Below are 22,283 nucleotides of genomic sequence, written 5' to 3' on the forward strand. Positions count from 1 at the left end.
GAATAAAATAAAGACATAAAAATTCAAATACATATATTAAATTTGTTATAATGCTTTTATTATAATAATTTTATTATAATAATTTTAATAAAATATGTTAAATAAAAATTTTAATATAATAATTTTATTAAAATATTTTAGGAAAACTGATCAACCCGTGTGGATAAAATAAAAAAATAAAACTTTAAAAATATTACATTTATTATAATAATTTTATTAAAATAAAAATTTTATTAAAATATATTCAAACATCTGATCATTATAAGTAACTTACATATTTTTTAAATTATCTTCCACACAATTAGCTTGGGAAAGATTTTGTGCAAGATATTAAAAAAAACTCCCATTTCCATATGATTCAGAATAGAAAAATTGGAAAAAGAAAAAAAAACTCCCATTCCCATGCGATTCAAAATGGGGGTATATGTTGTTCTTTTGCGATATGCTTACAAAAGAAAAGGTCTTATGTGTATTTTTGTAAGGATATATAAGCATCTATACAAAACATGTGTTAGACCAGTAAGAAAAAGTATCCTAAAAATTTTTAATCTATTAATCAAAACTAAAGAAAAAATAAAATTATTGTTAATTTGAGGATACATTTTATCTTTAAATTATATTTTCTTTCAATTATACTTTCTTCACGTACTCTTAGAAAATTTTATATATACTTATATGTGTATATTTAAAATATTTCATTTCCACTATTTTCAACTTTTTGAAACTTTTTAGTTAATATTCGTTAAAATTTATAATCAAGGTTTGCAATAGTTCGCTTATCGCTTTGGTAACATGTTAGTAATATCTGCAGTCACTAAAATGTTTGAAAACTTCACAACTAGATACTTAGATAGAGAAAGTAATGTTGTTGTTTTGCGTACAAATTAGCCACTTTAAGCGAGCAACTTCCTGTTTTTTGTCACACTTAAAAGCTGCATAAAGAACCTATTATTAATTCTCCATAATTAAGGTTTGTTTACCGATTCGACTGGCTAAAGTGTTTAGTTACCCTTTTGGTTCCAAAAACAAATTTTTGCTCATTTTGCTCATAGAGGAGAAGTTGATATTATTTGCAAAATATCTTACGCACTATTTTTCTCCTCTTCTATTGAGAAAAATATAGTCATTGTTTGGAAGAGAATAAAATCACTAGTCACGTTCTTTATGATCACACTGTAAGAATGATTTTAAATACAGGAGAGAGTTTTTGGTCAAGTCTCTAACTCAAGAGATTATAAACTGTTCAACAAGGTTTTATGGCTCCAATCGAAAAACGGAATTTCTTCTATTTAATTAAGTTTTGTAGCAGTAAAAAAAGAATTGTTCCTGTCACAGCAATCTACTCCATTAAGACTATAATTTCCTATTATCTATCTAATAATTCAATACAGTTAAATTCTTTTATGTTCTATATCCAAGCGCATGTTAAAAATGATTATAAAATATATATTTGAGAGAATTATAAAATATCCCTTATTTTATTTTAATCAAATAAGTTTCATCCTAGTCTACGAAAATTAAAGCTTGCGCGTCTGACAAAAAAGAAATTTCGGATGAGAACAGTAAATAACACATATTTAGTCACTCAATGTGGATCAGGATGATTCTGAACCGAATCTTTTTCTGGCTTAATATATAATGAAATAAATTTAAAAAATTAATATTTTTTTCAACAAACCTGCTAGAATATCAATGAAATTTTGTTTACTTCTTCATAAGTATGACAGTAGCATTTTCTCTATCACCGCTGGTCATAAAAATCTTCATACATATTGTTTTCATATATAATCTATTTCATTATATCCACTCTCTTAAAACTTGAAACGACGTTAAAAGTGAAACTATTCCAACTGCCTTCTTTTGAAAACATATAAAATCTTTTCTTCAAAATTATTATAATAACCACAATATTTACAAATATTTAATAGAATTTTTTTATTGTAGATTTAATATTTACAAAATTTATATATGAATTTTTTTTCATACTATTTTATACAATTTTATATAAAATTAAATAAAATAAACATTAAAATAAATACATAGAATCAGGTATATAAATAAAAACTTTCTTATATGTTAAGATTCGCTATTTGATTGATTCGGAAGATATTAACTAAAATGGGAAGAATGTGATGCAAAATGCAAATTTAGTGGATATAATACATTTTTCTCACAAAATCTTGAAATTATTTCAATATATTACACATATTAAAAGTATACTGGAACTACATTAAAGACAAGTATTTGTTTTACATAAAAATTATACAAAAACTTATTACATTAATTAAAATACCATATTGCAATATAGAAAGAGAATCAATAAAAAATTTATAATCCTAAATACGAAAACTGTTAGCTGTACATAATTAATTTGCTTTCCTCAAATATATAAAAGAAAATATGATCGCTATTCTTATATTTAAAAATCTTAAATATACAATTTTTTATTATTCTAATATATATGTTTTTAATATATACGCTTGCATTGTAAATAAATTATTTCTTTTAAAATCTATAATTGAAAATATAAAACTATGATTCAATTTATTCATATATTTTGTTAATTTCTTTAAGGTTTGACTTGCAACTGCTTTTTTGTTGTTTTTTCATTTTGTTTTCTTTGTTTTTCTTTTTTTTTTTTTTGACACATTGCTATAAGTATGCTGCATAAAGGTTACAGCTCAACTCTTGGTCGAAATTGTAACCGTAACGGCGGATCTCTAAATCGCCAACGAGTTACATAAACAAACTTTAAAGTGTGATCCTTGCCCAAGAGTTCTTCATTGCACAAAATATCGATCTGTAAACAAAATTTTAATTAATTTTGGTTTTAAAATATAATATAATTAATTTTACCTCTCTATACTTATCAATGCCATTGAGTATCTTTTTAGCAACAAGTTTCTTTAAATGTGTAATAGTCGCTTGCGAACTGCAGCGTATAAAACGTCTCTGCAGGTTCTTAAAATTATTACTCATACATTCAAGGCAAACATTGACCTGTTCATCCAAACGATGAAAATCTGATTCAGCATGCGCTTCCATTACCTTTTCATTGTCATCGTCATGATTTTGTGGCATATCTTTAGGACAAGGCATATTGCGGGCTTTATAAAAGTCGCGTTCACAACGCATTTCATCTAAATTAAAAGAAACGATTTAGATTAATATCATTTTATATATATGTACATTTATTTTTTATTCTCTCTACCCACCTTCTTGCAAATTGGGTACTAATTTATATACTATATCCTGCATAGTGCGATCGAAACTAATATATTGTAACGGATGAGACTGGTGTATGACATTGTCACAGGTGGGGCAGGTTTTTTTCTCTTCTAAATGTTTAACCAAACAACTTTTACAAACTAAAATTATACAAATTTATATTTATAGGTGAGAAGTTCTATTTAAACAGTAATAAATAACATAATTCTTACAAGTATGTAGGCATTCGGTAACTGTTGTGGCATCAATAAAGTAGCCACCGCAAATTTTACACGTAATATGTGGATTAATAGATTTTAATTTAACGCGCCGTTCCATTATGAGTATTGATATTGCCACTTTTAATGCTAATTATTGTTAGCATTGCACATAATGTTTAGATTTGTTAAAAGATTTCACAAAAACTAAATACATGGAACATTGAAACACTTTTTCTTTAGCTTTGTAATTGTGTTTTAGAATAAATTTATTGCATTTGAAAATTAGCTATACATTGAGTGAGTAATAGTACTTTAAACATAAATTACATTACACGTTTATAGACATATAACAAAACAAATTAGTTAAAAAATAATATACCTAAAAGAAATTGACACGAACACGATAAGACTAATATTTGCTATAAAGTCTATCTGTCATTTTTAGTCGAGTTGTTTTTTTTTTATTCGAATGTTGGTAGCACTGTGAAATACACAGCATCAGGGTTCACTTAAATATGAAATAAAAGATTATTATATACAAATATGATATATATTTAATTATTTCATTAACATTATTTTGATATAATTTTAATTATTTTTATGAGATATAATCATTGGCATTTGCTTTACAATAAATGATATTATGTCTTCGCTTACTAGTACGTTAAAATACTAACATGCAATTTAATACTTTTTTCTACCGGCGATAAAATGTTTGTTATTGAATTAAATGTGTGCAAGTTATCGATTATTTCGGTAAAGAGTTTGGTAATAAATAAATTTGTGTATACAATAAGATTTTAATTATTATATATAAAACAATAAAGTGAAAGCTTTAAAATTCAATATTTAAAGGTGAAAAACTTAATAATGTTGAAAATTGTTTAATAGATTAATATACCGTGAACTCCCCAATATATTTCAACTGATTTCCGTAAATCTATGACTTATTCAATAATAAATTTTTCCTATGATATTCTAATATTAAATTAACTAAATTATTTAGTGACTTTTTTTTTATCGTCAACTAAAGCAGTTAAAAATTTATTTGATTTTAAATAAAAACTGCAACAAAACATAATAACTTTAGGTTAATAAAACCCGAAAAATTTTGCATCAACAGGTTATAAGAAATGCCTAATATCAATAAACCAGTTGAATAAGACACAATTTTCTACAATACATAATGTTTGTTAATATATTTTTGCATTAAGGAAACCAGTTTTAACAATTATCGCAGATGTCCGGTGATTCATTGTATAAAAGAATAACATTACTTATACATTAAATTATTTAAAAAAACTATTAATTTATTAACGTAGCTTTATTGAAAATGCACTTATAAAAATATGTTTATTAAAAGTGTTTTATTGAATTCTTATAACAATTTAAAAAATATATAAAATTCAACTTCTGTAGTGGTTATAAAGCTTAAGTATACATATCGAGAATAATGAGTAGTTTTTAGGTTACTTAAAAAGTGAAAGTAAATCAACAATTTAATAAATATGACATAGCTTTAGAGAATTTCAATGTAAAAATTTTTAACCCAAAATCAGTAGCAACTACTTAGCAGTACTTTCCAAATTACGCATGTTTTCTTGAAGAATAATGTACAAAATACATACATTAATTCAATAAAAACAATTTATTTTTATTATTGTTTAACTTAACAGAAAAACCTGAAATCTGTAAAGACAATACATCTTCATTATTAGCTACAGCTTTGTATGGATAAGCCTTACTTCAAACTGATTTTGCAATACACTTCATAGTCTTAGATTTCTCGGTCTCCTTCTCGCTGTGAAGCCATTTTGTTAACCTTTAAAAATTTATTTGTATTACAATCTGGCTTTCAAATTTCATGGTTGTAGAATTGTTTCAATACAGCGTCATAACGTTTCCTTTAGACTTTAGAGCACGATAGATCTTCATAATCATTTTCTGATTGAAGTTGGCGAACTTTTTGCTGTCTTAAAACTTGAGTGTAGGTACATTGAAACCCTAAATTAGAATGAACATGCCGAGAAACCTTAGAATAGATCCGATCACCGATCCGATCCGACGGCGAAAACCGTCATGCTGCCCCGCTTAGCACTATCTAATCTCAGAGTAATCACCAACCGCGCAAAACGGTATGCAGATCTTAAATCAGTCATTGAATAATCACGATGCTTATGAGGAATACACAAATTAGTCAGTGAGATAAGTGAGACTCTGCAGAAACGCCCCAGCTATCAAAGAGTAAAAAGTGCCCAAATGCACTAACTCGGAAAAGACTCAACTAGCGTTAAATATAATTATATGTAGTTAGGTATAGCTTTTTAAAGGCTTCGGTTTGAATAGTTTAATTAGTATATAGGAAAAATTATTTGTTTATATGTATTGTGTTAAATTGCAGGAGAAGCATTAATAGTACTAGAAACATTATGCCGGTATACTTGAATTTTTTAACTTGTATCTGCAGATAACATAGTAATATATTATTTTTGCGTAGATGTTTTAAAAATACTTTAAGCTCTTCAGTGTTGAATACATCAGCACTTATTGTATTTGTGCCAACATTCGTGAGCTCGGATATACCAAAGATAAAAGCCCTACATATTAATAAAGTATATGCGTTCACGGTTACACAGGAATAAGGGTCTTAACAGGTGTCTGTCTGATATATCTGGAGAAAAAAAACACCTTAATGAAGCAGGAACTGTCATAGTCCAATTGAGATTACGCAGCTATACGTAACAGTTACTTGTCACGCATAAATTCGTCAATTCCCAATGTTTGCCCTAAATATGGCTCTATTCCACATTACACGCTCATTTCTTCTTAAACTCCAATGCATAGAGTAATTTAAGCTAATTTGAAAGTGGTCAGGTTTTCTCCGTCTCCGTCTTAAAAAAAGACGACTTCTCAAGAACTCAAAAATTATAAATAAAATTAAAAAATTTTTAATGTTAATTCGTTTTTTGTCGAAATAACAAATAAAAAAAATCACAAAATATCTGGAACTTGAGCACGAAAAGTTTGTACAGTTTTGGCTACTTGTGGGGAAAACACGATTAGTCATCGCTTCTAATTTGACTGGCACGAGTTCTAGGCCTGGCACTTGAAGTCCAAACAAATCGTAAACGGACTATACACTAATTAAAAAATTCGAATATTTTCTAAGACTACAGCGTTGTATGGTCAACCAAACTTCAATTAATTAACTAAATTTTTTGTTGTTATCTTTTCATTTTTATTTGAAGCCTTGTAATATCAGAAAATTAGTAAATCATGTTGAGGATTTGGTTTTAAAGGAAGTTGGTAGATATAATCATAGTTCCACTTATATTGTAAACAGTCAATTGATTTGAATGAAGCGTTTAATATGAATAAAATTGAATCTTTAGCTCTTAAACATCTCACTCCTTAAATTTATGCATAGCTATGTTAATACTAATTAATTTATGAAAAAATTAAAATCATTCACAATAAATAATACTAAAATATTTTTAAGCTTTAATGAACTCAATGCTGTACCATAAGGCGAAGCTAATAAAATTAAATTTATTAAAAAATTAAAGTAATTAACAATAAATAAATTTGAAAGCAATACTGCTAGAGTTCAAGGTTCTTTATATATCAAAACGAGAGCACTTGCTTACATTATTTGCACTCCGCTGATTTTCAATTTCGTTACACGTACGAAAATACATTTGCTAACTTAATCAAAAAATATCTCAATGAATTATTTTCAGAAAGCTAAAAAACTTGTATTGACACAAACACAAACTGTGTTGTGATTTGAGAACGACGGCTAAGCTGCTGCTTTGGATTTAACAAACTTTAGTAGTTCTCCAGAACTCAAGACGCTTAGTTAAGCTGGCTGCTGTAGCAAAAAATTGTATAATGTCTGTTGGTCGTGTGCTTATCTATGGTGGCAAGGGAGCGCTTGGTGCTGCTTGTGTGTCACATTTTAAAGCAAATAATTTTGTAAGTTCAATATTGAAAATAATTAAAATTTGTGTATATATGTATATATATGAATACAGAATGAAATTGTTAATTACAGTGGGTTGGTAGCATAGACTTAAACAACAACGAACAAGCTGATGTTAGTATTGTAGTGCCAAAAGACGGCTCATGGACAGAGCAAGAAACAGCAGTTATCGAACAAGTTGGCAGTGCATTAAATGGTGAAAAATTAGATGCAGTAATATGCGTTGCTGGTGGTTGGGCAGGCGGCAATAGCAAAAAAGGTTAAACCATTTAAAAAAAAAATCAATTAATATTTAAATTAAAAAATAATTTTATTTTAGACTTGGCAAAAAATGCAGATCTTATGTGGCGTCAGAGTGTTTGGACATCAACAATATCTGCTGCTGTTGCGGCACAGTACTTAAAAAAAGGCGGTCTATTAGCGCTCACAGGCGCTAAGCCTGCTCTACAAGGTACGCCTGGTATGATTGGTTATGGTATGGCTAAAGCAGCAGTACATCAACTAACACGTTCTTTAGCTGAAAAAGATTCTGGATTACCTGAAGGTTAAAAAAACTTTAAATAACAGATATGAAGTTCTTTACAATAATTTACCTATTTATTTAACTCTTATGAATATAGGTGCTTTGGTGGTATCAATTTTACCTGTTACACTCGATACTCCAATGAACCGCAAATGGATGCCTAAAGCTGATTTTACTACATGGACTCCACTTACTGAAGTTGCCGAGTAAGTTATTTACACCCGTTATTATATATGTATTTGATTTTTAATACCTTTTCTTTTTAGACTCTTTCACAAATGGTCTAAAGGTAATGAACGTCCAAAGAATGGCGCGTTACTCCAATTAATCACAAAAGATTCCATTACCGAACTTATTGATGCCGCTTAATTTACATTTCAATATTATACAAAAGAAGTGATCTGAAACCACATGACTCATAAATATAGGGATTTTTGTTGATTCATATTTAATTCAAATGAATGTATTCTTAATAGTGCTTAATTAATAAAATTGTTATCTGAATATTTATATAAAAGCTTTAGTTCATAAACATCATAAATTTACAAGATGTTGATTTAAATAAGTTTAAATAATTAAAAGCTTAAAAATTAAATTTTAAACTACGATAACCTCTGCTTATCTACATTATTAAATAGAAAAAGTGAAAGGAACTTACATATATATATGTATAAATGTGGCTTACTATATATACATTTATATTATTTGTTAAGAAATACAAATATTTAGGCAGTTTTAAAGCATAAAAATATAATTTAAAATATATTAATATTTTCTTAATTACATAGACAGCAAATGTAAATTAACTCGAGTTTATATATTCATAATATAAGTGCTTAAATAATAAACATTGATGAAAAATTTTAATAATGTTTAATTTGGAACTGAATTTATCATTTGTGATTTAAATATAATTAATTGCATATACTTATATTCACAAAATATTGGTCTCGCCCGTACGAATCGTGGAGTAACATTAGCATGATTTTCTCAGTATTTGATTATATAAATATAATAAGAAAGAATATATAAATCATGCAACAAATAATGCCTCTACAAACAGAATAGTATTGACATTTAACAAATAAAAATTTAATTTATTAATGCAATTAGTCTACAGCTGGTTTACTTACTGTGTTTTTATATGATATAAACACAGTAAGTGAATTTATTAATAAAACTCACAGTGAAGTAACAAAACTTCCAGAAAAATGTGCGAACATAAAAGTTAAATACAGCTTTGGTTCAGTTGTTTAAGGTGCGCTGACTCTGAGCTTCAAATTTGACAGGACACGAGTTCGATTTCTGGTACTTGCAGTCTCAAAAATTATATACGAATAATTAAATACAAAAATTATTTCCAAGACCAATGATTATAAGTATTTGGCAATATTCGAAACAGCTGGTCAGCCAAAAATACAATTAATTAAAAATAATATAAAATGAATTTTTGTTGTTGTAGGTCACTACTGTCGAAAAACCTCTTTATTAAGATTATTTTAAATTTAGAAATAAACAGCCTAATGCCCGGAAAATAAACAAGATTATATATTTAAACCGGTTTTAGACGTATCTTATCGTACGCCTCTTTTAACATTACGAGGACGTATGAGTACTGATAAATAGTTTGAATGTTTTTAGTTTAGAACTCAATACTTCATTTCAGAGGCCAATTATAGAAAAAGAAATGCATAGCAGAGAGGAAATTTCGTAACAAAAAAATTTATAATATTATATAAAAAAATATAGGCAACAGTATGAAATTCTACCCTCGTTGATATTCAATGATATTAATTACATATATCATTAGCGACAATTTTGGAGACAATTACAGTTTACATATGTATATGTTTATATTTTTAAGGTTTTTTTGTGTTAAAATTCAATGTCCATAAAGTCAAGAAATGGAAGTTTTTTAAAGGCCTAAAACTTTTAAAATTGAAGCTACCTTTTTAACAACACCAACTCATATGAAATAAATATTAAATTGTTTAAATTAAATAAAAATAGCAAATTTATTTTGAAAACTATATATATGTCACAAAATTCTTTAAGGTATTTGGACGAATATATAACCCACAGTAACGTACTGTGGGTTTCAATTTATATCAATAGGAGAAAATAATAACAACAACATTCTTTCGTTATTAATATTAAAATAATATATATATCCTTATCTTTATTTATTTCCATCAAGTAATATGCCGCCAATTTGATAAAATTGTGTTTTGAAAAAATACCTTGAATCCCATTCAGGGTTGAAATTCAAAATTTTTATTTCAGTGCTTATAAGTCAAAATTTTAAAATAAAGTACTTAAAATAGTATTGTTGTGTGGCGATTTTTGGGAATTGTTCCAATACACTGAAACAAATTACAATAAAATAAAATTTTGCTATAAGATTCATGATTTTATTTTCATTTCACGAGCGCAATTACAAAGACTTAAAATGAGAAACAAAATTTAATCAAATTATAATATGCTGTGTAAATAAGTTATTAGCGAATAATAAACAAAATACTACCAATACATACATTTGTTACATTACATATATATGATATGAATATCGTTATCGTTTAGGATTAGTATTAATCAGCACGTTGATTTATAATACGATTTAAGTTTCAGGACATTATAGATTTTAATTTGCAAATTCACCCAATATAAAATTGATGCAATTTTAATAATATAACAACTGACTCAATGCTTATTTTGCTTATAATAGGAATCAACGCAGTAATTTCCAATTTACATGATTCAATAATCTTAATTATAATTGTAGTCTTTCTTATTCTAACAATCTTGTCATGAAAATAGCTTATCCTTATGTAACGTTATATGCCATTAAATCAAAAAAACTGCTTTAATAAATTCAGTGTAAGTGTCACTATAATTATAGCATATGCATTTAACACGTATATATTTTTTTAAACGAATAGCAAAGCAAAGAAAAGACAAGGACCATACAACGCTAGCTGACCATACAACGCTGTTTAGAGTATTGCCAAGTACTTATCATCAGTGGTCTTAGGAAATATTCGAATTTCTTAATTAGTTTATAGTCCTTATATAATTTGTTTGGACTGCAAGTGCCAGGCTTAGAACTCGTGCTTGTCAAATTAGAAGCGATGACTAATCGTGTTTTTCCACAAGTCGCCAAGACTGCACAAACTTTCAATGCATAAGTTCCAGGTTTATAAGTTGAATACGGTTTATTAGTCTGTTTTAATTATCACAAGTTTATTAATATAATTTAATTACAGTAGTAATTGCAGTATTTATTTTATAAAACTTTAGACTTTCATATTTGTTTAGTTGGTCACAATTTTTTTGTTTGAGCAAAAAATTACTGTAATTTTTACAATATTTAAATAACATAAAAACAATATTATAAAACATTGAATAAATATACATACGTTAAGTAAATTTTCAAAAAGTACTCTTTCATATTAAAAAAGTACTATTTAAAAAAAAAATTAATTGCATTGGCAACAATAGCTGTCAAATAAACAGGTATAAATTTTGGAAATAGTCTTCTTGTTTATTGGACGAATTTTACTCGTTGTTTGTATTTTGTAGACTTGCTTTCCAGACAACAAAGGATAATTTTATTGAAGCAGACATAAAGGATCAGTTATATTTGTGGTCTTGAATAGGAAGGTTCTAATATAATTCAAATATGAATAAGCGTAACAACGTAAGTTTTTTTCCGTCTACATTGTGTACTAAAAAAATGAAATTTATATCAACTTAATACAATAATATTAATAAGAAAATTTTTATTTAAAATTAGATTCGTTTACCCCCTGAAGTTAATCGACTTTTGTATGTGCGTAATTTACCATATAAAATTACTTCAGATGAAATGTATGATATTTTTGGAAAGTTTGGTGCAATACGTCAAATTAGAGTGTAAGTTTCACAATTTATTTAACAACAAAAATAAAAAACTAATTAAAAATTATTTTTTCAGTGGGAATACACCAGAGACACGTGGTACCGCCTTTGTTGTCTACGAGGATATATTTGACGCAAAAAATGCTTGTGACCATTTGTCTGGTTTTAACGTTTGTAATCGCTATCTTGTCGTTCTATACTATCAATCAAATAAAGCCTTCAAGCGTCTGGATGTGGACAAAAAACAGGAGGAAATTAATAATATAAAAACAAAGTATAATTTAAAAACTCCGGAGGCTCCCTAAAAATTGAGATGTGAAAGTAGTGTGGGGAGCCAGACAACATGTAGACATTTCGATTTTTTCATTCCATTAATTTGGTTGAATTGCAAAAATGTTTTTAATTTTTAAATCTTTTCAAATAATATTTTAATATAATGTTTCTTTAAAAAAATTTTGAATCATTTTATATACGTCACCATATACTCATCAAATCATTCATAATCATGCATATCATATTGCACTATACGATTGGGGTTGAGAATTATCCAAAAAAAAGAAAGTTGTTTTATATCCTTTGTGAGTAATTGAATTGATTTTTGATTTCAATTGAATAAGTGTAACTCATATAAATCATTATCAACACTATCATCTTCATAAAAATAACAAGCTAATAAATGTAAAATCCAAAAAAAAATTAATTCCGGCATTTTATTTAAAAAATTTAATTGAATAATATCTAACACAATCGATTTAAAAGTTTAAAACAAAAGATTTAGTTAAATCTAAAAGAATATAACTATTAAAATATATTTAAAATAATTAAGAGACAACCATCGATTTATTGTCATATGTGATTGCCTTTGTCAATGTGAGTAACTGAAAACCCTGGCATTTAGGAATTGTTTTACCACAGATACATTAGTGTGATATTTGTTTTACTGTAATGTAGTATTAACATATTACTGAAGTATTAGTATATTAAAACATGTACAATATTCATATTTCTGTTAAAATTAATTTCATTACTCACTGATTCCTAATGTCTAAACTCATATGGAAATTTGATTTTTATTAAGTATGGATTCTTTCATAAATCTAATTGGATCTCTGCTATGACTTAAATATGTTAACTGATTTATACAAACCAAGTTTATGCGTTTTTTTCCCAATTCTTACTCTACGTAAAATCATTATTCTAATTTACTTCACGTTAATATATATAATAGTACACAATGTTTGTACTATTTTACTAAACATTAACAATTTTATCAAAAATATATATTACAAACTTTATTAAATAAAAATACCCTTAATTTGGATTTATGCGTATTAGAATGATGAATGGTATATTGGGACCTATAAGATATATTATGTTATTTATTTATATAATAGTAATAAAATATTACTTACCACATATGTATATATTACAAATTTATTTATATTAATTTAAGTAAAAATGATTTAAGAATTTTTTTTTGTTTTAAATGTATTTATTTTATTATAATCGTCATACTTAATTTTATATTTATACTAATACATATGCTTGTAATATATTAAACTTATAGAAATATATTTTTGAGAATAAATGCTTCCTATTTATATGAAATGGAAACATATTAAATTTATTTTTTTATTTATTTAAAATACAATACCTTAAATTATTATTTTTTAATTATTTGATGTAGCTTTTGTTAATATATTCCAAAAAAATATCAAGCACAATGACATATATATATATATATACAATTAACACAATTTTAATATACGAAGGATGATACCTTGTTGCACTCTTTCCAGCTTAAAGATGTAAAACTGAAAAGCTTTTCCCCGACTATTTTAATTATTATGTAAAAATTACTTTGAAACTTTTTAATTAATATTTTAATATATACATATAACATATATTTTAATACATTAATTATATGCTGACTAAATTAACAAACATAAATACAAGTATGTTATTATATTATTTACCAACGTTTTTGTTATACATTACATTAAGACAAATACTTTAGAACAGGGCTGTCCAAAGCACGGCCCACGACATGTTTTTAATCTATTACAATTACCCAAATTTTCTTATAGTGTACTGGTAAGATAACATTATTTTATTTTTATGGTATACCAAATAAATGGATTTAAATTAATAAATTAATAAAACTAAATTTAACATTATAACCGTATTTTTATTTTTGTTGAAAATAACTATGAACTTATGTATTTGTTTCCGCGGCCCTCCAATATGTACAGTGATTTGTATTGACCCGCAAACGCATCTGGTCTGGACAGCCCTGCTTTAGAAGGTATGTTTTATGTTAGGTTGGAATGAGGGCCTTGTGCACAAAGCCCAAATAATCTGCTCAAACCATTCATACGTTGTTCATACGCATACCAGAAGTGCCCCTTATAAGACCAGTGGCTAGCGTACGAACATGGCTGAAGAGCACAATGTGTGTCTTAGCAATAAATATTTAATTATAAAAATGTTTATATCCGAGACGTTTTCCAATATATATGACAACTTTTCAAATTGTTCAAAATATAATTAATGTACATTAAAGCCATTAAAAAAAATCACTTTAAATAATTTCGAAAATGAAATTAAATGTTGTTTTGTCTATTTCTATAACTGTATGAATATATAATTGTTTTTTTAATTGTTTTTGGACTAAATATTTATTGTTGTTTGTTTTTTCACCTCCTGAGGTGAAATCTACTTCTTTTGATTTTCTTCTACACGATATGACAACAATTAGAGAGATGAATGGCGACACTTGGTAGTAAATGAATGGCTCCAGGCCGCTCGCGGAATTGATTACATATAGTACAATACATTAAGATAATAATGAAATATTAACAAACATATATAAAACCATCAAATCATTTTTAAAATGATTTGTTTTTATAGATATTTTACGTCAGATTGTAGGAATTTGTCATATCCAAAATATCATCGGACTTCATATATTACAATAATATAGAAAGTGTGTCTTAATGTACAACATAAAATATATCGCCGTCATAAAATTTAAACTTAAAGAATAAAAAGAATTAATATAAATAAACTATCAAATAATGCAATAATAAATGTTTAACATTTTACGATTTATGGATCAGTAATACCTACAGTACGTTTACCCATAGTACTAGTGTTTACAATTTGAAAGTCTCCTAAAGCCGGATTTTCAATTGTGATCGGTAATTGAGCATCACCAGTATCAACAATAAATTCTTTTATATCAACTGGATCTAATTTCATATGATCTGCATCAGTAACCATAGCATCATTATCTACATTACCACTTTTTTCGCCAAATATTTCTTTTGTCAGCTTCTGCAATTCTTCTTGTTGTTGTTGCATTACATCCAGTTGCTCTTTCGCCGCCGCTGCGATTACTGCACGCTCTTCAGCCGCCTTTCGTTTCGCTTCTTGTTTTTCTCGTTCCTGCAATTCAAGTTCTTCTCGAGCAGCAAATACAGTTGCAGGTATTATTGGTGGTCTATTTATGTGCACTTTCATATGACGTTTAAGTGCAACATATTGTATAAATCTTTTCCCACATTGATTGCATTCATGCGGCTTCTCACCAGTGTGCGTCATTTCGTGATGCTTTAAAGTTTGTGCTTTTGCAAAACGACGATGACAAAAGCGACAAGCAAAGTCTTTAACGCCTTCATGTACAATACGATGATGACGTTTCAGATTGCCTGGTCCATTAAAGCCTTGTCCACAATCTGGACATATATGTGGTCCTTCTTTCATCATAAAGTTTATTTGCGGAGACCATGATGGCACAGCCACTGAAGGTATCGGATTAACTGCTGTTCCTGCTAGTTGTGATATATCGACTCTCTCTACACGTCTTGGATCTTTAGGAATTGATGCTGCCGACTCAGCACATACTTTTAATATTTCTTCTGCTACTTTTTGATGCGTTTCTTTTGAATGATTCTCTGGCACTGGTAATTCAGGAAGAGGTGGCTGATTTTCAGTGGGTATTAAACCACCTTCCATTTGACGTTTTCGATAAACTTCGATGGCGCGTAAAACTCGTTTTTCGTGTGTTTTTAAATGTTTAGTTAAACCTTTCGCATATAAAAACTTTTTCCCGCAAACTTTACATTCGCAACGTTTTTCTCCAGTATGTGTCATTTCATGCATTTTACATGCGTTCGATTTGCCAAAAGTCTTACCACAGTATTGACAGGCATAATCTTTAATTTTCTCATGCACAATTTTAACGTGCATCCGCAGATTTTGTTTGTTGTGGGACGCATGCGGACATAGATGACATTTGAATTGCTTTTCCTGAGTATGTGTATTAATATGAGTATTCCACTCCTGCCTAGTCGTCTTACCAACACCACAATACGGACAAACATAATTTTTAATGCCTGCATGTCTCATAAGATGATCCTTAAGCGCACTATTAATAACAAATCTTTTTCCACAAATATTGCACGGAAATGGTAATTCTTTGCCATCATGTTTGTACATATGTTTCTTAAGTGCCATTGGACATCGAAATACTTTTTCACACTCAGTGCATGGATAACATTTTGGTTCATTTAATTCTTTCACAATTTTATGCACTTTCTTTAAATGCCAATTAAGCAGACGAGTTCGAGGGAATGTACGGCCACAGCCTTCCTCTGGACAGGGATAAGTTTGTATTGTTTCAGCATGACAATGTTCTACATGTAGACGTAAGCCATTGGCGGTTGTGAAGCCTTTTAAACATGTTTCAACAGTACACTGGTGCGGTAGCTTATCATTGTGATATTTCATATGCTCTTGATAGCGTTCTGATTTTTTAAATTTCTTATGACAAATGTGGCAATCAATAATGCGATGTAAATGTTTCTCTGATCTGGGTATACGTTTTCGTGCCAGTTTCGATCTTAAGGTTTTACCTAATTTTTTACGTAAACGAGTTGCCAAAGGTTTATCATCGTCACTATCGGTATCATTATCGTTGTCATTATCAGCATTGTCGGGTTGGAAATCATCATCGTCATCAGCAGATTCACTAAAAGAGTCATTGCTGAAGAATGTTTTATCATTTCTTTTAGTAGTATCTTCCGTCTTCTCATTTAAAACTACCTCTTCTGCCTCTTTATCAACATTTTCAATCATTTTAAATACATCTTCCTCATTATCAATAAATTCCAATTTGTGATTTACCAAAGGATCGAAGTTAAGTCTATCATCATCTTCTGCTGAGATAGTTTGTACATCAGGTGGACCTGTTTCCATAATATCAAAAGTATGAGTACTGAACGCTTTATTTTCCACCATATCTTGAAATTTTTGCACTGAATCCACACATAGTTTTTGAAAGTCATGTAAATCATTAAGACGCGTATAACAAACACCACAAATATTTTTTGGAAACCCATCATGCGGCTCCACAGATAAAGAAGTACAAACAACAAGTTTTTTCGCCAAACCTGGTATGAGAAAAAGATCATAAACGTTTTCAGTTTGTAACGTTTCTAAACATATTCGACAAATTGAATGAATATTGTGTTCGGTTCCACCGTCCATTTTTAATTATTATTTATATTCGCATTTATTTATTAATTAGAATTTTCCTCTTTTCGGGAAAATCTTACGCGTCAATGAAGTTTTTTATTATACTGTAGTGCTGCCACCCAATTGCATAAAAACTACAAATCAGAAAAGTTCTAAATCACTCTACTCACATACTAAACGTCATACAATCATAAAACATATATGTATAAAACAGTTCAACTATTGTAAATTAATAAAGGAAAATAATTATTGTTTTTTGTAGAATCATTATTTAAAAATAAATAAATATGCGTTTTAATAACAACTTATTGTTACAATTTATTTATGAAGCTACATATTGCACCCCGTAAGTTAATAAACATTTCTAGTTTTTTTTTTATTATTATAGTAAATAAATAAAAAAATATAAGATGATGTTTTTATAGACATAACAACAACAAAATTATTAAAAAACAGAATTATTGTACTTTAAAACTAATTGAGAAAATATGGCTACACATTTATAGTAAAGGAACAACACAAAAAATAAAATATGAAACAGGGTCCTTTTTATACAAATTTCCTACTGTTTACCTTTACATATTCAGCCCGATTGCGAGTTCAAGTAAATTGATGACAAATTAAGAGAAATAGTAAATAATGACGGTATGGCAGCCAATGTTGGTATTCACCAGAATTTCGAGTACGGTAAATTAGATAGAAATTAGGTAAATTATCATTGTGAAAATTTTATGAGATGTTTAATACATAAATAAATTTGATAACTTTTAACCAAAAATAATAAATATATATTTACATAAATGAAATGCAAAAAATCGAATTACTTTACCTCACTTTACTCGAACTTGCACACGGTCTTAATATATTGTAACTCATTCTACTCATTAAACATTATTTCATAAAATGTAGCAATAAAAAATTTATTATTACTTTTGATATTTACAAATTTGTTTAGTTATGAATATATGTAAATATATATAAAAATTTAAGTAATATATAGCAACAATTAGAATATACTTTAGAACTGATTTCAACCTTTCCTTGTAAAACAATATATATATTTTTAAATTTCAATAATAATATTCAAATATTTGCATACATACAGTCAGACATTATTCTTGCATTGCCTCTTGCATTTCTATTGAATGAAATAACTGCTTCACTTCATTCATAAATTTTTACTATGATCTGAACTGTTATCAAAAATAATAACAAATCATAAACATGACTTGAAATATAACAACAAAAGATTACTTCTTCTTAACAAGAACGTATTTCTTACGTTCATATTGATATCGTATTTTGCTACTTGTGTGTAAAATGCTTATTATATGTTTTGGTGAATGAATTTCGGAATATTAGTGAATCTATCTCTGTGACAACGTAATATCTTATTCTCATTTATATCTTATTCTCATTCCACTGCAGTTCAATTTTGCAGTGGAATTCTTAATTTTACGTACTGCCAGTGGTTTGAAGTACTGTGTATTACACTTCAAGCATTTCTTTGAAATATTTCTACGTGATTGACTCAATTACAAGCACAGTTGGCGGCACATAACCCTTCGCTTATAACTGGTTCAAACTAACTCATATTAACGACTAGTTACTTTTGTTTACTAGAAAATATTTCACCCGATGTCATAGCGTCTTCATGACATTGTCCTTCAAATTAAGCATTAAGACCTGAGTTGCTACAATTTATAAAGCTGTTTTTGTTTATATAAAAAAAATTTTTCTTCAGTTAAAAGTTTTTATTTTCATCAGTACTAAATCAAATTTTACTTGATAAAAATTATTGTATTAAACATTTCCTAACCATATTAGATACAAGTAAAGAACCAAAAACAAAACAAAAATCTATAAATAGCTTAATATTGCAAACAGTTATGATATAAAAAGTATTAATAATAAAAACACAGACATTATATAATTACATAAACTAAACTATATACTACATGCTTAACAAGAACTATTAACATTTCAGAATTTTTAACAGCTTTCCAATGCTTATTTCACTTCTGATGGTGGCATCCTTTCAGGAATTGGCACCGGTGCCATATCTTTGAGAATTTCTTTAGCCATTTTAAGTTTATTCTCTTGTTCTTTAATTTCGTCCAATTGCTGTTTTGCTGCTTCAGCAATAGCTGAACGATCTTCTTCTTCTTTTCGCTTAACTTCTATGTGTTTTATTTTTTTTCTCTGGACATCTTCGCGAGCAGCTAATACGGTGGCAGGTTTCGGTTGGGTAATATGTACTTTCATATGCCGTTTAAGATGATAATTTTGTATGAAACGCTTACCACAAATCGTGCATTCGAATTTCTTGACAGTTGGCGGCAACAAACTGCGGTCCATATGCACCTTCATATGTCGCTTTAACGCCACACTTTGTATAAAACGCTTGCCGCAGTCCATACATTGATGTGGCTTTTCTCCAGTATGTGTCATTTCGTGATGTTTAAGTGTATCAGCTTTAGCAAAACGTAGAGGACAATAACGACATGCGAAATCTTTAACTCGTTCGTGTACAATTCGATGATGACGTTTTAAATTACCAATGCCATTGAAGCCTTGACCACAGTCAGGACATATATGTGGACCTTCTTTTAACATTGGTTTTACTTGCGGCGACCAAGATGGAACTGCTACTGATGGAATGGGATTAATGGCAGTTCCTGCTAGCAATGAAATATCTACACGTGCTACACGCCTAGGATCAGTTGATACGGGATTAGCTGTCTTAGAAGTCACTTTCAACAGTTCCTCCGTTACTTTTTGATGCGTCTCTTTTAAGGTAGCCTCTGACACTTGCGATGGAGTGAATTCTTTATTTGGTATACCTTCAAATGCGCGCAGCACACGTTTCTCGTGTGTTTGCAAATGTTTTGTTAAACCTTTTAAATACAAAAATTTCTTATTACAAACCTTACACTCATGTTTCTTGTCTCCAGTATGAATCGTTTCATGCATTTTACATGCATTGGACTTTCCAAATGTTTTACCACAATATTGACATGCATAATCCTTGATTTTATCATGCACTATCTTTATGTGCATCCGCAGGTTTTGTCTATTGTGTGACGCATGGGGACACAGTTCACATTTAAATTTCTTCTCCTTGGTATGTGTGGTTATATGATTGTTCCATTCTTGTTTAGTTGTCTTACCCACACCACAATATGGACACATGTAATTTTTAATACCCGCATGCCTCATCAAATGGTCTTTTAAAGCAGTATTCGTGACGAATCGTTTGCCACAAATATTACATGGAAATGGTAGTTCCTTGCCATCGTGTTTAAACATATGTTTTTTGTGTGCCATTGGACATTTGAAAACTTTCTCACATTCGCTGCATGGATATTTTTTAATTTCATTTGGATCTCTTACTACTTTGTGTATTTTTTTCAGATGCCAATTCAGAATTCGCGTTCGATGGAATACACGTCCACATCCCTCGACAGTACAAGGATACTTTTCTGTTGGAACCGTATGCGTATGCTCTACATGTACCCGCAGTGCGTAAGATGTTGTAAAGCCTCTTTGACAATTTTCAACTGTGCACTGAAATGGTAGTTTGTCATTGTGATATTTCATATGATTTTGATAATTATCAGCTTTTTTGAACTTTTTCTGGCATATATGACAGGTTATTATGCGATGTAAATGCCGTTCTGCAGCTGGTATCCGCTTACGTTTCACTTTACCTTTTGGTCCATTGCTGGAATTTGCAGCTTCTTTTTTACGCAAACGTGCAGCAAGTGGCAGATCATCATCATCACTGTCGCTTTTATCGTTCTCATTGCAAATGAAATCTTCATCCTCGTCATTATCTTCTTCGAATTCGGTACTTGATTCATCACTAAATATTTTGCCATTTTTCGACTGATTTAAATTAGCTTCCTCTAATTGTTTTTCCTTCTCCTCCGTTTCTTTCGCTTCTTTATCAACATTTCCTATAAGTTTGAAAACATCATCTTCATTTTCCAATAATTCCATTTTATGGTTAAGTAATGGATCACAGTTAGGTGCTTCATCATCGTCTGCCAAAGCGTTTTGGGTTTCCTCAGTACCAGCAGGCACCCAATTGTCAACTGTGGTTAAAGGTACTTCCGGAAATCCATTCTTTGAAAATATATCCTGAAACTTTTGCACAGACTCAATACATTGTTTTTGAAAATCATGTAAATCGTTTAGACGCGTATAGCAAACTCCACAGATATTTTTTGGATATCCATCATTTGGTTCAACATTTATACAAGTGCATACAATTAACTTTTTTGCTAGCCCCGGAATAAGGAACAAATCGTAAGCATTTTCGTACTGTATATATTCTAAACATATCCGGCATATAGAATGTATATTATATTCTAAATTTGTGCTCATTTTATTGTATATAAAACTATATACAAAGACAATAATAATCTACATTTATTTTCAGTAAAACGCGTCGAAAATACTTTAATCAAAACAATGTTGCCAGATCATTAAATTGTTTCTATTTTTCTCGTTAAATTGCTTCAAATAACGTTATAAGTTTTATAATTGTTTAAAAGGCTAGAGTACCTATTGCTATGCACAATACATAATAATTACAAATTGCCATCTATGGTAAAAATATATATATGATATAATTTCTTAAATGACTGCGAATTATCCACAGTTAAAACACTTAATATCATGTTTCCACTGCAACTAAAGCTACTGTTAGAAATCAATTTAAAAGCGATCACATTTGTTTCAAATATTTATTTATATATGAATAATTTGAATGGTGCTTTAAAAACTATAAAATAAATTCATTTAGTACTAATACTTAAAATTAATTATTTTACTTCCTCTTAGTCACTACAACCGCCTTGCTTGTACGAGATTTTAAACAAACAGGAAAGCATAAATAAACAACTAGCTG

General features: G+C 28.6%; 5 protein-coding genes across 6 annotated transcripts; 2 read left to right on the top strand and 3 right to left on the bottom strand.

Moving 5' to 3' along the window:
• Positions 1 to 2,580: 2,580 nt before the first annotated feature.
• LOC119668426 (polycomb group RING finger protein 3) lies at positions 2,581 to 3,851 on the bottom strand. The gene is made up of 4 exons (XM_038077924.1): positions 3,441 to 3,851; positions 3,216 to 3,368; positions 2,857 to 3,140; positions 2,581 to 2,800 (listed from the first exon to the last, which is right to left on the bottom strand). Exons 1-4 carry the CDS (start codon positions 3,544 to 3,546, stop codon positions 2,675 to 2,677), a joined length of 669 nt encoding a protein of 222 aa, XP_037933852.1. The 5' UTR covers positions 3,547 to 3,851; the 3' UTR covers positions 2,581 to 2,674.
• A 391-nt stretch (positions 3,852 to 4,242) lies between these two features.
• Positions 4,243 to 8,819, top strand: LOC119672991 (dihydropteridine reductase-like). Of its 2 annotated transcripts, none has more exons than XM_038084180.1 (6): positions 4,243 to 4,283; positions 7,169 to 7,403; positions 7,483 to 7,669; positions 7,730 to 7,954; positions 8,031 to 8,139; positions 8,200 to 8,819. In XM_038084180.1, the coding sequence occupies exons 2-6, from the start codon at positions 7,320 to 7,322 to the stop codon at positions 8,300 to 8,302; spliced, it is 708 nt and encodes a 235-aa protein (XP_037940108.1). In that variant the 5' UTR covers positions 4,243 to 4,283; positions 7,169 to 7,319; the 3' UTR covers positions 8,303 to 8,819. The 2 variants fall into 2 exon arrangements, with proteins under 2 accessions (XP_037940108.1, XP_037940109.1); XM_038084181.1 differs by lacking the exon at positions 4,243 to 4,283 and adding an exon at positions 7,038 to 7,112.
• Positions 8,820 to 11,444: 2,625 nt separating this feature from the next.
• LOC119668702 (splicing factor 3B subunit 6) lies at positions 11,445 to 12,182 on the top strand. The gene is made up of 3 exons (XM_038078302.1): positions 11,445 to 11,630; positions 11,727 to 11,845; positions 11,907 to 12,182. The coding sequence occupies exons 1-3, from the start codon at positions 11,613 to 11,615 to the stop codon at positions 12,133 to 12,135; spliced, it is 366 nt and encodes a 121-aa protein (XP_037934230.1). The 5' UTR covers positions 11,445 to 11,612; the 3' UTR covers positions 12,136 to 12,182.
• A 2,674-nt stretch (positions 12,183 to 14,856) lies between these two features.
• On the bottom strand, positions 14,857 to 17,459 carry LOC119668481 (zinc finger protein 85-like). Its single transcript, XM_038077997.1, has one exon. The coding sequence runs from the start codon at positions 17,378 to 17,380 to the stop codon at positions 14,939 to 14,941; it is 2,442 nt and encodes an 813-aa protein (XP_037933925.1). The 5' UTR covers positions 17,381 to 17,459; the 3' UTR covers positions 14,857 to 14,938.
• Positions 17,460 to 19,161: 1,702 nt separating this feature from the next.
• On the bottom strand, positions 19,162 to 21,794 carry LOC119668486 (zinc finger protein 540-like). The gene has a single exon (XM_038078008.1). The coding sequence runs from the start codon at positions 21,755 to 21,757 to the stop codon at positions 19,379 to 19,381; it is 2,379 nt and encodes a 792-aa protein (XP_037933936.1). The 5' UTR covers positions 21,758 to 21,794; the 3' UTR covers positions 19,162 to 19,378.
• Between the last annotated feature and the right edge of the window lie 489 nt (positions 21,795 to 22,283).

Source organism: Teleopsis dalmanni, chromosome 1, assembly GCF_002237135.1.
Source record: "Teleopsis dalmanni isolate 2A chromosome 1, ASM223713v2, whole genome shotgun sequence".
NCBI lineage: Eukaryota > Metazoa > Arthropoda > Insecta > Diptera > Diopsidae > Teleopsis > Teleopsis dalmanni.